Source organism: Notolabrus celidotus, chromosome 5 (genome assembly GCF_009762535.1).
Source record: "Notolabrus celidotus isolate fNotCel1 chromosome 5, fNotCel1.pri, whole genome shotgun sequence".
Taxonomy (NCBI): Eukaryota; Metazoa; Chordata; class Actinopteri; order Labriformes; family Labridae; genus Notolabrus; species Notolabrus celidotus.
Genome location: NC_048276.1, coordinates 2,305,021 through 2,322,080, shown reverse-complemented (window position 1 = coordinate 2,322,080; position 17,060 = coordinate 2,305,021). Strand labels below are relative to the sequence as shown.

The following is a 17,060-nucleotide window of genomic DNA, read 5'->3' as shown; positions in this document are numbered from 1 at the left end:
CAGAGTGTGTCACGGCTCAAACACAGCAGAGCAACAACACAGACGGGATGAAGAAGGATGTTCCTAAACACGAGTCACAGGATGAACCGTCCTCCTGCTGCAGATCACCTGCAGGGTCACCTGGGTCATCCAGTGTTTCAGACAAACAGGCTCCTGCTACAACGTGGAGACTTTAAAGGGACAGTCAGTGTTTTTGAGGAGGAGGGTGTATGAATGACATGTCACTAGTAAGTGTACTAAACGTGCCGCTCAGCTCCATCCCTTCATGTTTGGGGAAACAGAAGGTAAGCTAGGCTACAGATTCTGCAGACCGGGCCGAGTCTTTAGCTCGTTTAAAGAGACTCTGAAGGCCAAATTCCACCAGATCCATGTCCGGTCCATCTCCGATCCGTCACGGCACCAGATCTGATAGGTTTCTATTCTAGTTAATGTGTTAACTTCCACTGGATCCGCTAAATGCCGGCTGCGTCTCTGCCGGATGCTGGAGCACGACACATCAATCTCAACAGAGCAGATGGAGCGGGACAGGAAGTCAGGTTTCACCAAAACAAAATGAAAACATCTGGTTAATTTTCAGAATAAAAGACTCTGTGTTATCACCAGATCGTATTTCACTGAACTACAACAACAAACCAAAGTCATGATGAGCGGAGCCAGGCCTGGAGTCAACAGGTCAGAGGTTTTCAGAGGACCAGAAAGACAACATGGATGAGGAGAGGAGGAGGAGGAGGAGAATCCTTGATTCAGGGATTACAGAAGGGGAAACCTCGGTCACATGACTCCAGCTGTCCGGCGGTCCTGCTCCGTGCTGAGTTCTGATAACCCAACTGGTGGGTTTTGATGGACAAGAGAGCACGGAACCGGACCAGACACGGATCTGATGGAAGTCCCGTGTGACCCGAGCACTCATCACGGTTTAATGAAAGCTCCACAGAGACAGAGAGACTCCTCAGCTCTTTACTTAGACATCAGGAAGTCTGACTGTTTCTGCACTACGTCCTGACTCACTGCACACACGTGTGCTTCCACACGCAGCGCACTGATGAGCAAGTAGTAGTATGAGTAGTTACATTTTGGAGGAGGTGCATGTCAGCTACGTGCGTAGGCCTCTGCGTCGGCACGGGAGCTATACATGGACCTCCGGCGTAGGCTACGCCGTCAATTCACCAAGAAGTATAAATCAGCCTTTATTATAGAGCAGGGGTGTCTTAACTTTTTTCAAAGAGGGCCACATTTGATGTTGTCAGAATACCTCAGGGTCAGTGGATCCTACTGAGACTTAGGAATCATAAAAGTTCTATATGAAATATTTATTTAATAACAATCATTTTAAATTTTGTCTCAATAAATCAGTAACTAGGAAGTCCTCAGTTCTCCACAAGCCATGTACACATGAGCAAACTTTATCTGGTCTGGCAATGTGGGAAAAAATATTGTCTCATTATTTTCCTATGGCAGGATCATGATCTGGATTTCATCACACTTCTTTTTTATGTGGTTTTTAAGACCTTTCTGACAAGCAGGCAACATTTTAAGAACAAAATAATTATTTTCCTGAGTTCTGAACATTTTTCATGTACTAATTTTGCCTTTTCTGCACAATTTCATAATTTGATCTTGTCTTGTGTCCTCTTTTGTGTCCTCTGAAGTTTTAGTGTTCATGAAGAACATTTTCTCATCATGATAAAAACATTAATTTGAAAAATTGTCAACTTTAAGAGTCCTTGTGTTTCTTCTTTATTGCCGTCTTGCAGAACTCCCAGAGTTTTGGCTTTAGACAGGTAGTCCATATGAAGCTTTTTGAGACGTTTCTGGATCGACTTTAGTTTTGTTTGTAGAAAGAAACTGTGATTAATTTCTGTGCTATAAATAACACAATTTAAGATGGAAGCTTGGGGCCATAAATAAATGGACCTTGGGCTGCAATTGGCCCCCGGGCCGTACTTTGGACACCCCTGTTATAGAGCATCCTTTGCTTCCATCAATCAATCAATCATTAAATCAATCTTTATTTGTAGAGCACCAAATCACAACAAACGTTATCTCAAGACGCTTTTACAAACATAGGAGGTCTAGACCACTCTATGTCAAATTATGAACAGAGACCCAACTTCAAGACAGGGTAAGACTCAGTCTGACCCCACCTTTATCCACCATGAGCATTGCACATCGCAGTATTTAGCTAGTTACAGTGGAGAGGAAAAACTTCCTTTTAACAGGCAGAAACCTCCAGCAGGACCAGACTCATGTTAGACAGCCATCATGCCTCGACAGAGTTGGGTCTGGAAAGACAGATAGAGGGGAGTAAGAGAGAGAAGTGATAGTGATGAGGCAAGTCGTAGAAGATGTTGCTGCTGGAGTCCAGCACGTCCGCATCAGCTGGAGTCCAGATCGTCCGCAGCAGGAGGACGTCTACGGCAGCTCAGAGGAATCTACGAGACAAGGGAGCTCAGGGACTCCAGAAAGGTCTATGGTTAGTAACTTTAACGGGACAGGCAGAGTTAAAGTAAGTGATGAGGGGGTTGGGGGGAAGGGGGTGAGCTAGGATCCCAGTGTGTCAGTGTGCCAGTTCCCCAGCTGTCTTTGCAGATAGTCCTTGCAGTTCTGTCAAAGTGTTGTTGTTTTTATTCTAATTATTTTAAATGTTTTGTTTTGTGCCAGTTGAACCATGATCATCATAAATAAAGTCTAAATGTTCTTCATCTCCTTCCTCTTCCTGTGGACCGGTCTGTGAGATCGGTCCGTCTCACAGACCCTGACGCTGTTTGGGAAAGTTCACCTCTCTCAGATTTACAGACATGTTTCATGTTGAATGAGTTTTTATTATTTAAAGTATTTAAAACAGTTGATGTTAAATTGTTTCAGCCAAACCTCCAGAAGGGGGCTTCAAGGGCTGTTTTAGAGTCTTTATGTTTTTAAGTAATTTGACGTATAAACTAAATCTGGTCCAATAATTTCACAGATCTGAAGTTTGAGGCTCTTTGAAACTTTAATCTCTTATTGATCTTTGTTCATAAACTGCAGCCAGAGACTCCTCAGGGCGAGTCTGGATCACAGAGAGACGTTCATATATTAGTCATGCTGGAGAAAAAACTACAAAAGAAAAGAAAATTATATCAATAAAAATGTTATGAAATGCAAACAGAGTTATGTAATAAATCCTTCTGATGTTCCTCATGGCACAAACAGTTATTTATCTTTAATCTGGATAAAGATGGTTTCATATATCACAGCAGGACGGGGCTGTGACTGCATGTTGTGACAGCTTGAACTCAGCCAGTCAGTCACTTCTCCATCAATCACACTGTGATGAAGTTTATCATCATCATCATCATCATCCAGAGAGACTTTCATTCAGAGAACAGATCCCACTGACTTTATTTCTGAAGATAACCTCAAACCTCAGTCACTCTCTCCAGACAAAAACATTTCAATCTGAAGCCTCCGACACACGGAAACCTCAAATAAAGGTTCCACACAGAAATGTTAAAGCTCCAGAAGCTGCTCATCACCGCCATGCTCAAATTAAAGACCCATCAGATCTGCCCAGAGGCCATGCATCACCAAATGCCTCCCATTGTTTCCTGTGTGTTTACAGCGAGCAGGACACCGAGGAGATATCTGTGGTGACGCTTTGTCGCCATCACATCAGGGAGCCTGTAATCTTCACAGTCGGGGGAAACAGATCGGTTTGTACGGCGCTTCAGTGTGCCATCACCATAAATCACCGTCGTGACCCCAAACATGTCCGAGGACACTCTACAACAACAGGGCCTGTGAGAATAATGTTTGTTCCCAAGATTGGTTCATAACTGCGCCATGATATACTGTGAGAAGAGTCCCATTCACATCTATTCTCACACTCTCTTTGTATGGCGGAGAGAAAGTATTTCCTGACCGCAGCTCAGGATCTGCAGGGTTTTGGGTTTGGCCCTTTTTCATTACAGGGTTTGTTGGCTGTGAACAAGCATCGAGGAAATCAGTGTGATTGTTTACTGTCACTCTGAGAAAGCATGGGGCGACCAAAACAACAATAAAACTGACAATTAAAGTCACATAAACAACAAAGTGCTGCTTTTTAAAATGTCGGAGACGCTTAATGGACTGAAAGAGTAACGCCGAGCTAACGGCTTCATGAGCTAACGGCTTTAGGTGCATTTCCACCAAGAGTTCAGGGGTCTTTCAGCCCCCAGAACTACTTCCCCCTGAACTAAAAGGTTCCTGTGCCCCCATTGTTGTCTGCGTTTCGACCGTGAAGTCCCGGTAGATTGTGCAAATCAGGCCAGTGACGTATGGAAGAAAAAAAAGTAAATGCACTACACCACCAGACCAGTAGGGGGCAGTAAAACAAAGAGGAATGCCATTCATCACAGATGACACCATAGAAGCAGACGGACAGGCAGTTATCATTATGAGCAACACAACAGTTAGCTTGTTAGCATGAAGAGACTCAAGGCTGATTTATACTTCTGCGTCGAAGCCTACGCCGGGGGTCCGCGTAGCTCCCGTACCTACGCCGAGGCCTACGCACGTAGCTGACGTGCACCTCCTCCAAAATGTAACTCCCCGTAGAGCCGACGCGGACCACAAGCTCTGTGATTGGTCCGCTCGACGGCTTGGTCTTTCCCGCATTCACAGCACTTCCGGGATCCCGGACATCGGCCGCACATCGGCCGTGTATTTCATCTCCTCCTCTCTATTCTTCATGTAATCATGTCTGTATGATAAACAGCAACATGTATCAGCTGTAGATTAACATAACACGCTCTGAATCTCTGTGGAAAAGTAAACAGAGATCGTAGCGGGACCGGAAGCAGGCGACCTGCTATCAGAGAGACCACACTGCCCTCAAGCGTTTCGGATGAGAATTGCTGCGCGACACGGACACATCGACGCACAAGTATGTGGGGCTCATGTCCGCGTCAGCCCCTGCTGCGTAGGGGAGACGCAGAAGTATAAATCAGCCTTCAGCTGGTCTGTTTTAGATGGTGCTATATTTCATCACAGATGGATTCACTGAATCAACACGTGAGAGGAGATAAGCGCGAGTAGCAAAGACATTTCAACACGGCTTTAAAACCCTTTGACATTACATCACCAGACCAGTAGAGGGCAGTAAAACAAAGATGAATGCCATTCATCACAGATGGAAAAAACAATGACTGTAAATGTTTTTTTGAAAATTTTGAAAAAAGAAAAATGTGAAAAAAGGATTTGAAAAAGAAATTTTGAAAACAAAAATTGGAAGAAAAAAATTGGAAAAAAAATGTTTGAAAAAATGTTTTTTGAAAAAACTTGAAAAAAAAAAAATTTTTTTGAAAAAGAATAAAAAAAAAATTTTAGCTGTCGAAAAAACACAGAGGGGAAGAGAAATAAAAGCACTGAGAGGAGGGGAATAAAACACTAAGAGGAAGAGGAATAAAACACTGAGAGGAAGAGGAATAACAACACTGAGAGGAAGAGGAATAAAACACTAAGAGGAAGAGAAATAAAACACAGAGAGGAAGAGGAATAAAACACAGAGAGGAAGAGGAATAAAACACAGAGATGAAGAGGAATAAAAACACAGAGAGGAAGAGGAATAAAACACAGAGAGGAAAAGGAATAAAAACACAGAGAGGAAGAGGAATAAAAACACTGAGAGAAAGAGGAAGAACAACACTGTGAGGAAGAGGAAGAACAACACTGAGAGGAAGAGTAATAAAACACTGAGAGGAAGAGGAAGAACAACACTGAGAGGAAGAGGAATAAAACACTGTGAGGAAGAGGAATAAAAACACTTGAAACAGGCATAAAGTGGGAGAAAGAGAGAGAGAGAGAGAGAGAGAGAGAGAGAGAGAGAGAGAGAGAGAGAGAGAGAGAGAGAGAGAGAGAGAGAGAGAGTGAGAGAGAGAGAGTGAGAGAGAGAAGGAGAAATAGGCAGAGAGAGAGAGAGAGAGAGAGAGAGAGAGAGAGAGAAGCAGTTCAGTTCCAGTTGGATATCCAATCTGTGTTCTCGGTCTCTGACTCAAACCATCAAAGCTTGAGGTTTGGGGACTCTAAAGTCGCTTCAATCTCCAGCCCTTCCCCGCAGCCTTTCAAGAGCTGCCAGACGTTTATTTGTTTTGGATTAATGTAATTAGCCCCCCCGTCCCCGTTGTCGCACACAAGGAGAAGGAGTCACAGTGAAAAGATTACGAGGTCTCTGCTTCTCATACATGCGGCCTGACCGAGCCGGCACAGTGGCTCACAGACTTCATATCAGGGATTATATTCTGCTTTAGCTCGACGTGTAAAACCCTCAACACTCAGGGCACAAGGACAGACCCCTCCAGAGTCAGATAGACTTCTGTGTTGTTGTTATCATATCTGTGTATTTCATTACAGTCATTTTAAATGTATAGGTTTATTTTTGGGGGCATTGTTTGTCATCTCTTCAAATGTTTTAAAGATCTCTGATGAAGATGAAGTAATAAAAAGAGTTCAGCTCATATTAGAACTTTTCTAATGTCTCAACCAGTCACACCCTCGTCCTCACTGGATTCAGAGACCTCTCTGTGTATTCTTTGAATTGATGTGAAGACAGCCTGTCTCTCAGAATCAGCCTCTCTCACCTGTCAGTCCTGAATCTGAACATAAATCTGTTCATCATGGAGTCATAAATCTAAAATGATTCCATTCAGAAATAAAGAGCCCCGTCGACTCCTGACATCGATCATAAAACGTAAACTGAAGAATCATGCCGTGCGTTTTAAGTGGTTTTGAAGATCCTTGACTGGGTCATAAAGCGTACTCAGTCAGTAATGGCCTGCATTAAACTTCTTTTCAAGTCTAAACTAGATTTTCACAAACCAGCTCTCAGGCCTCCAGCCCAGAGCCATAACTCTTATGGCGTCTATATTTTTCATGTGACAGAAGTCACAGCAGAATGATGTGTGAGTATGTAATACATTAGTGTTCCAGCCATTGTAAAATGTCCCATAAATCCACAGGGTTTCTAGTTTCAAACTCATGCATGTCCCTCCGTCAGAAGAAAAAGAAATGTGAAAAGAATTGTGAAGATTTGGCGATCAAACCCAGATGGGACCAAATCATTTCTCAAAGTCTGGTCCCATGAATAATGCGCTCTCTGATTCTGCACGATTTGGAATAACAAGAGGTTTTGCTGTGGGCTGAGAGAGGCAAGTTGTGGTCTGACCGGTTTCAGATTCATGAGCCGGATCTGAGGAAGACTACTTTAGTTTTAATTCTTCAGAAATCTTGATACCAACATCTAAAAGTTTACTTCTGGAGGAAAACAAACACGAGGAGAGTTTCTGAGGAAGGATGGTTTCCTCTTACTCGACCTCTCCTTCTCTTAATGACACAGAACAGAGTTTGTCCTTTATCTGCAGATTCATAAATATGATCAGGTTTTTAATTTACATCATGAAACTGCAGTCATTTAAAATATCACAACGGTTAACCTTCACTGCTTGTTGAGCAGTTTAATTGTTAGGTCTGTGCTGCTGTGATGTTTGGGCCAGTGTAAAGAAACATTACTCTAAAGGTTTAAAGTCTAGAAGTTACTCTAAGTGTTGAAATAAAGGATCATCTCACAGTTTAAATCAGAGACTGCATTGTGATGCTAAACATGGAGGTGAAGGAGGACGACGATGAGGAAGGTAAATGCTAACAGATATTGTGATGCTAATGGAGGATAAAGATGATGAGGAAGAGGATGGTCTGAATGAGTAGCTTTAATATTTTAAGCTAGCATCAAGAGCTAAAAAGTTAAGCTGCTTCACTTTTGCTCTAATAGCTGTAAAGTTTGTAAATTTGTGCACACCAAAAAATAACATTTCTCCACATGTAGCTCGAAAATGTCATAAAAATGTAGAGTTAATTTTTAAAAGTCACTTTTTAATCACATTTAGAGGAATATTTATTTTCCTATAATCTTCTTCACATTTCATTTTGTTGTGAAGAAATATATTAAGTTAAATTCATTGTTAAATCAAAATGCTGAAAATAAATCTAATTGTTAAATAGAAATCTAAATGTTAAATCTAAATCTAAATCTAAATATTAAATAGAAATGTTTAATGATAAAGCTAAATGTTAAATCTAAATGTTAAATCTAAATGTTAAATCTAAATGTTAAATCTAAATCTAAATGTTAAATCTAAATGTTAAATCTAAATCTAAATGTTAAATCTAAATCTAAATGTTAAATCTAAATCTAAACGTTAAAACAAAATCAAAATCAAAATATTAAATATAAATCTAAATGTTTACTGTTAAATCTAAATGTTAAATCTAAATGTTAAATCTAAATGTTAAATCTAAATCTAAATGTTAAATCTAAATATGAATCTTAAATATAAATCCAAATTTGAAGTCTAAATGTTAAATCTAAATCTAATTGTTAAATATAAAACTAAGTATTACATATCAATCTAAATGTTGAAAATAAATATAAATGTTCAATATTAAATCTAAATGTTCAATGTTAAATCTAAATGTTAAATCTATATATAAATCGTAAATATAAATCCAAATTTGAAGTCTAAATGTTAAATCTAAATCTAATTGTTAAATATAAAACTAAGTATTACATATCAATCTAAATATTAAAAATAAATATAAATGTTCAATGTTAAATCTAAATGTTAAATATATATATAAATTTTAAATATAAATATAAATGTTGAATGTTAAATCTGAATGTTAAGTGTTAAATATAAATGTTAAATATAAATATAAATGTTACACATAAATCTAAATATTAAATAAAAATGTTAAATGTTGCTCTGCGATCCTAAATATTTAGCTTATATGCAAATTCCCACTGCTGCCTAGCGGAAATACCAAAACGTTTCATTTTTGTAGGCTATTTAGATTTAACATTTAGATTTAAAATTAACATTCAGATTTAGATTTAAGATTTGGATTTAGATTTAACATTTTGATTTAACATTTGGATTTAACGATGTTTTTAACTTGATATTTTTTTCACAGCTAAATTAAATGTGAAGAAGATCACAAATATTCCTCTAAACGTGAATTTAAAAAAGTGACTTTTAAAAATTCAATCTACATTTTTGTGACATTTTGGATCTACATGTGGAGAAATGTTGTTGTTATTTTTCAGTGTGCACATTTTAACAAACGGCGCCCCATAAAACTGTAGCCAGAGCTCTGGTCGTGTTCACCCACACCCAATCTTTTATTTGAATCCACAGATTTCTGTTTGTTAACTGTTGTTATTTGTGGTTTTAAAGTTTTATGCATTCTTTATTTTTTATATGCCTTTGAGTGAAACATCCTGTGACATGCCACAGCCTGGAGAATCAAATTTAAACAATCTGATCTCATCCAACACAAACCTCCTCCTCCTCTGACTCTCCTGTCCGCCTGCTCGGCCTGATGAAGAGAACATGCTCTGTGTCCGCCATGACAGTTTTAACTTCATCCTACAGACGAAGATTAAAGGTGATGATGGAAACAGAGACGTCTGCCCTCCATGTTGTTATATTCAGGGATTCAATTATATCATACATCTCCCTGCTTCCTCCCTCAGGTGTCAGGATGCAGGTGACCTCACACCTCCTGCTGAGGCCTCTCATTCAGACTCATTTCCACGTTCCACCTCAAGAGGTCAGTCTCGCTCCCTGAGCTGGCAGCAGATGACCAGCTGAGCTGCTGACCATCAGCTCCAGAGAGAGACCGTGAGTCACCTGACAAACACCTTTATATACTAAAACTGCTGCATGCAATGTTTGTTATGATGTAAGTTTAATTTCTTATGTAAGTCATGATACAGAGAAACATGTTGACACAGGTAGATCACCTTCTTCTCATCCCAGTGTCAGAGTCTGAGCATCAGCCCCGCGTGACCCCTGACCCTCACATTTATGGATTTAAGATAAAAACACATCAATGTTCATACATGATGCATCTCTGCAGACTGTTTTATCTGCAGTCCAGATTCAGACTCACATCATGGCTTCATGTATTTTTGTTTTTGGAGTGATCTGGAACATCAGTATGAGGATCAGTTTTTCTTTTTTTGGAAACAGCCTGTAAAATGTTTTTAAAGAAACAGTGTCGTCTGATGTTGGACAAATGTACGGGGAGGAATCCATCAAAGAAGACGCAGCAGAGACAAACAAGTTCTCACCCAGCGTCTCTTTGAAAGTCCTGAAAGCAGCTCAGCCAAAAAAAGAGAGCGGGGATGAAAGAGGTTTGTTTTTATGAAGAAGTCTTTGCTCAGACTCGTCTGTATTCAAACTTTATTCTACACGGCGTCCGGGGAAACCTTTAGAGAGGGAACATAAGATCTGAGTGTTTACATTAACTTTCATCACCTTTATCAGTATTTAGTTCATCTTTCTACATGAAATCACTGAATGTGATGTCCAACATTTAGAGGGGATTATTTTGCATTAGTATATTTATATAAGTATACTTTATACATTTATTTACTTAACAGTTAAAAAGCTTTGAAATAAAGAAATGTAAAGATATGTGAGGAGCAGTTCAGCTGCTGACTCTACAACATCTTAAACCTCAGATTTCATCTTCAGTGTGTCGTTCCCTGACATCAAAGTACCTGCACTGCAAAAACTCCAAATCTTACCAAGTGAGATATTCTCATTTTTAGTCTAAATGTCTTCTCCCTCTTGATTTAAGATAAATTTACTTAACAAGGAACATTTGAGCGAGATAGAGGGACTTGTTTTAAGACATCTTAAATATCTTGTTCAGTCAAACAATCTTGAAATGATCTTGTTTTGAGTTTTAATTTAGAAGAAACAAGGTTTATTTAACATTTCAGACATTTTTCAAGCAGAGATCTTATTTGTAGAAGACGGATAATCTTAATTTAAGACAAACACTTTACTTGATTTAAGGAAATGACTTTTATTAATCTATCAGAAAACAGATCCATTGATAAAAGAAAGAAAGAAAGAAAGAAAGAAAGAAAATAGAAAGAAAGAATGAAAGAAAATAGGAAGAAAGAAAATAGAAAGAAAGAAAGAAAGAAAGAAAGAAAATAGGAAGAAAGAAAATAGAAAGAAAGAAAGAAAATAGAAAGAAAGAAAGAAAGAATGAAAGAAAATAGGAAGAAAGAAAGAAAGAAAGAAAATAGAAAGAAAAAAAGAAAGAAAGAAAGGAAGAAAGAAAGAAAGAATGATAGAAAGAAAGAAAGAAAGAAAGAAAGAAAGAAAGAATGATAGAAAGTAAGTAAGAAAGAATGAAAAAAAAAGAAAGAAAGAAAGAAAGAAAGAAAGAAAGAAAGAAAGTAAGAAAGAAAGAAAGAAAGAAAGTAAGAAAGAAAGAAAGAAAGAAAGAAAGAAGTAAAGAAAGAAAGAAAGAAGTAAAGAAAGAAAGAAAGAAGTAAAGAATGAAAGAAGGAAAGACAGAAAGTAAGAAAAAAAGACAGAAAGAAAGAAAGAAAGAAAGAAAGAAAGAAAGAAAGAAAGAAAGACAGAATGAAAGAAAGAAAGAAAGAAAGAATGATAGAAAGAAAGAAAGAAAGAAAGAAAGAAAGAAAGAAAGAAAGAAAGAAAGAAAGAAAGAAAGAAAGAAAGAAAGAAAGAAAGAAGGAAAGACAGAAAGTAAGAAAAAAAGACAGAAAGTAAGAAAAAAAGAAAGAAAGAAAGAAAGAAAGAAAGAAAGAATGAAAGAAAGAAAGAATGATAGAAAGAAAGAAAGAAAGAAAGAAAGAAAGAAAGAAAGAAAGAAAGAAAGAAAGAGGAAAGACAGAAAGTAAGAAAAAAAGACAGAAAGTAAGAAAAAAAGAAAGAAAGAAAGAAAGAAAGAAAGAAAGAAAGAAAGAAAGAAAGAAAATAGAAAGAAAGAAAGAAAATAGAAAGAAAGAAAGAAAGAAAGAAAGAAAGAAAGACAGAAAGTAAGAAAGAAAGAAAGAAAGAAAGTAAGTAAGAAAGAAAGAAAAAAGAAAGAAAGAAAGAAAGAAAGACAGAAAGAAAGAAAGAAAGAAAGAGAAGTTGTTGTTTTTAAGGGTGGGTTTCAGTTTTCCAGTCACTGTTTCTTTAAATCAGATATAAATCTTCCTCCTCAAACTCCATGCACACAATGAAACAGCTCTTTAGAGCAGAGCTGTCTTCTCCTAAAGAACAACATGACTGAATATTAGTATATCCAGCTCACTATGAGAAGACATTATATCTCAACATGAGACAATTCAACTTTGTCATCTTATTTCAAGAACAAGATGGTCTTAAACCTAGAGAAGTGCTGCTATAATACAACTCAGATTAAGGTGAATATATCTCAAATGAAGAACATGAAATGTATTAGTGGAAAAATATTTTTTTGAGTCATTCCTGTCTTATTCTGAGACACTAAGCTTTAAAACACTGGTAAAATATTAATCCAAATAAGTTTTCCCTTTTAAGATCACAGTTTTCTAAATATTAAGTCTTATTTTAAGAAATCTTACCAAGCAAATTTTCACTTCTTCTATTGGCAGATTTTTTTGCTTATTTCAAGGTAAAAGCACCTTGAAATAAGTTTTCTTTTCTTGTTTTTGGTGGGGGATTTTTTCCAGTGTGTAAGATGTGACTTTTATATTTCTGGTTTGGTTTAAGGTTTGCATCGTCGCCCTGTACACAGAAGTCTGCGGCTCAGGCTCCAGTTTGACCTCTGACCCTTTGCTGCGTGTCGTCTCCTCCTCCGTCCCCGGTCCATTGAAATGCAAAGAAAGCTACGAGTAGTTTGTGTCAACACGGACCGAGTAGCTGTACTTTAAGGTCCCGCCCCCTGAAGAGGCAAACAGCCAATCATTGTTCAGGGTTTTGGGGTGGCCAGTCAGGTTGGTCATCTCTCAGACCCCCTCGTGGTTCAAACACACATCCTGACAGAGTCCGTTCTGTAGAGTCAGCTCATCTTGAATCCACCTGCAGTCCACCTCAGTCTGTGTTTGTAGGTTTGGACTGTGGAGGCAGAGCGTTCAGGACTTCAGTCAGACCAGCCTGAAGAAGTCCTCCCTCCTCTTTCTGCTGACAGTTTTCTGGGATGTTCTCTCAGTGGAGTGTGACGCTCCCTGTGTTTGACCTTCATGCTTTCTGCTGCTGAGGAGGTTTGAGAGAATCACAGAGCAGCAGGAGATTCTTTCTCTGTGATCCTCTTTAATTGCTTTGTTATTATAAATCTGACACACTGGAGTTACACACGGCTGTTTCCTTGAAGGCCATGAGCTGTATTTCTCTTTCAGTGTGTTTCTCTGCAGCTCTGTAAGACCCAGTAAAGAGCCTGATGAGGAGATGATTCCTCCCTCCTCCTCCTCCTCTTTGACAGAATAAACGTCTGAATCCTTTGAATCTGAATCAGCTGTCGCTCCAGCTCTTCCCTCTGTTTGACTCCAGCATCAAACTTTCCTTACTCCGGCCGGGCTTCCTCGTGTTGCACGAATTAAAGGAGTGAATCATCCTGATGAGCTCTTTGAACGCTCCTCAGAGCTCTCACAGCGTGGACTCGGATTATCAGAGTCCTGCAGAACGCTCTGTATCTCTGAGGATCAGTTTCTCTCAGGGACACAGACCAGGTTTGACATTTTCACAGTCCAGAGTGTTTGACTCATTAAATCTGCTTCAGGTGACTGAAGTGTCAATCACAGTGAGGACACATTTACTGTGTGTGTGCAGATCAAGCTCCTAAAAGTAGGAGTCCAATGTGGAAGTGTTAAAAGCTGCAGACCCCAGGGGGTCCCGACCCACACTTTGGGAACCCCGGCTGTAAACCATGACTTCCCCTCCTCCATGCTCTCTCTACCAGCTCTCCACCAGCGATCAGCCCGTTCCTTGACTCAGAGTGAGCCTTGTTGACATTTCTTCACTTTGAGAATCTCTCCTAAAAGTTTCTTAAAGAGGAAGAATCCTCAAACACACTGCTGCTCTATTGAAAACATGTATTTTCTCTGCTTTGGTTCATGTTGTTGTTTGCTTTGTATTTCTGAGAACGTGTTCCTGGCGCCTCGATCAGAGGAGGAAACTTCATGTGATCACTGAACACTCTCCATCTTCACAGGTTTTCACTTTGTTATTCTGAATTCATGAAGAAGTGTTAACTCTTTGCTTTGAGAGAAGAGGATCATTGTTCTCTCCTCCGTCCCGTCTTCATCGTGAAAGCTGTGCGAGGATGAGTCAGTGTGTTTTTAAATATCTGGGAAATATAATCATTCTCCTTTCTGCTCATTACTCCATCTTTACATCAGTGTGTGTGTGTGTGTGTGTGCATACATGCTTCCATGCAGATGTTGGTCTGCACACATGTATGTATGTGTGCACACTGTGGGGCCGATCCTGAATCCTTGATGTGCTGCAGGAACTGGCATGGAAATACTTTTACACACACACACACGGGCTCACACACCCACTCCCCTAACCTAAACAATGATCCATCATATGAATCCACATCCTCCTCAGAGCCACATCAGTCCCTTTGCTGCGGAAAAACTGATCCCAGAATCGGCTGCTAACTGTCAACTGCAGGACTGCGAGCCGCCCACTCACCACTAGAAAGAGACCACTGTGGACGCATGCATTTAATGGGCCTGCCATCACAGTAAATGGAGGCTTAGTTTGAGAGCTCTCTGATCTCGCTCTGGATTTGTGACTCCCCTCTTTTTTGAGAAACCCCAAAAAGAGCGAGCACAATGGAGGATTTGTCGTGGCTGTAATTGTGATTTTAGTCTTAGTTTAGTTCCTTGTCATCGTCCGTGAATTGTTCGGCTGTCAGTGAGGGTTTACGGGTGGTGGGTGGTGTGTGTGTGTGTGTGTGTGTGTGTGTGTGTTTGCTTACACGTAGGTCTCTGCAGTTTCCTCTGCACACATGCAGCCATTAGAAGCAAACATTCAGAGACTGGAATCAGTTTTTACTTAAAGATGTGTCTCTGAGGAGCCGACTTCAAATAAAACCCTCCTCTGCTGGTCTCTGTTCAGTCCTCTTACTGAGGCTGTGAGCTCAGATCTCACACTCATGTTAGTCCTGCTGCGAGCTCTGTCTTATGTAATGTGTTGTTCTGTGTAACGCTGACTGTATGTCTTCCTGTTTTAAGTTTCTGACTCTTTTAAGAGTCTTTAAGATCTCTAACCTTTAATGTGTATTACTGTCTGTAAAACAAGCAACTTAAAGGTGACATATCACGCTTTTTTCATCAACATATATTGGTCTAAGAGGTCCCCAAAACATGTCTTTAAAGTTTATGCTCAAAAAAACACTTTGAAATCAGATTCTGGTCTGCCTGAAAACCCCTCTTCTTCAGTCCTCCTCAGAACAGTCTGTTTTCTCTCTGACCACGCCCCCTCAGGAAGTGGATGTGCCTCGGCTCTCCAGCACGTTGATCTAATGTTTACATGTTGGCTGAATATACACGGCTGCTCAGAGATCACGTTACTTCAACCCTCTGAATCTGATCCAGAATCTGATCCTGATGGAGAGGCGCCTGCAGCAGGACCTTTCTGAAGGATTGGTCACAGATTTAGTGTTTCTAGTTGTTTTATTTATCAGTATGTCGACGTGTGTCTTGGTACACAGCTACGAGCATGTAGCTATGTAGCTATGCTAACTAGCGCTAGCACTTATCCATGATAAATAAAAATCATCCACTAGATCTTCAAATCTGCAGACGTGGGGAGTGAAACCGACCTCTGCCAGAAAGGCAGCAGGACCTTTCTGAAGGATTGGTCACAGATTTAGTGTTTCTTGTTGTTTTATTTGTCAGTATGTCGATGTGTGTCTTGGTACACAGCTGCAGCTATGACATGTAGCTATGTAGCTATGCTAACTAGCGCTAGCACTTATCCATGACAAATAAAAATCATCCACTAGATCTTCAAATCTGCAGACGTGGGGAGTAAAACCGACCTTTGTGTTTATTAAGACAGCCTACAACTAGCATGCCTCCCTCCTAAGCTCCTTGTTAGCACACATGTGTGCAGGGAATGAAAAACGGAGGAGGGGTTGAGTTGTATTTTATACAGTTTATGGGCTGAACAAGCTCCGAGCTCTGACTCTGTTACAGACCGGATGTTGTTGTTACGTAACAAAAACACTGAAGTCTGAAACGGCTCGTTTCACACACATTTACAGAAAGGTGGAGAAATCAGAACAGGGGCAGAATGGATTCTTTTCATTCTCGGGGGGTTTGTAGACAGGGACACATATTTCAGGTAGAGAACCATTAAAAAGTCCATTTTGCATGATATGTCACCTTTAAAGCAGACTGATTATTTGTTACATGAATCCACGATGCAAATGTATATACATATCACCCATATACACATGTACACATGTGTTTTCAGACTCCAACACCTTTAAAAAGACACACACAACTATCAGAATCCAAAGTTCTGGTTCTGATCTATGACTGTTAATAGATCTAAATCTAAAATCAGTCAGGGCTTTTATTTTGAAGGCATGTTTGTAACCTTCATTCTTCCTGTAGATTGGTCAGTGATGTATTTAATGAACAGGCTCCACAGACTGTTTGTGAAACATCGTCGGCCTTAAATAAAAAGAACCTGAAGTTTAATAAACGGAGAGTTCAGGATGCTCCATTAATGAAACTCTCTCCATCACTTCATCATGGTTTCATGATGGATGCATGCGTGTGTGGTCATCAGACCTGACCACCCACACTCTCTGCCCTGCCGCAGCATTAATATCAAACTCCCCGGCTCCTGGTTACGGAGCATCTGGAGCCTCGTATGGATCCCTCGTTAGCCTGACCACGAGCTCCTCCTGAGCCAGTCCCTAAGTGATGCTTTAAAGCCTTTTCCAGCCGTCTGGCAGAGCAGGGGTGGCGCTCTGTGAAGGTGGACTCTGCAAAAACAAATGTTAAGATTTGGTTCAGTGATGATTTTAAACATGCTGGTGCAGTGTGAGAGTCTGCAGCTGGGAGTTTATCCAGGAGAGGGTTTGTTGTGACCTTACAGCTCTTTAATAAAACTCATAAAGGTTCCTGCAGCTACAAACTTCCTCTCCTCTCAGAGTTAAACCGTCTCTGTATGTTCGAGCTGCAGACGATGGGTGTGTCACAAAACAGCAATCATATTGTCAACATCAAAAATTAT

At 39.8% G+C, this 17,060-nt stretch overlaps 1 protein-coding gene across 1 annotated transcript in view; it reads right to left on the bottom strand.

Moving 5' to 3' along the window:
- Positions 1–370, bottom strand: part of LOC117812655 (transcription factor 7-like 2) — a 16,440-nt gene extending 16,070 nt beyond the window's left edge. The window contains exon 1 of the mRNA XM_034683561.1: positions 312–370. Coding sequence (XP_034539452.1) covers positions 312–370 — 59 coding nt within the window. The remainder of the gene's footprint in view (positions 1–311) is intronic.
- Between the last annotated feature and the right edge of the window lie 16,690 nt (positions 371–17,060).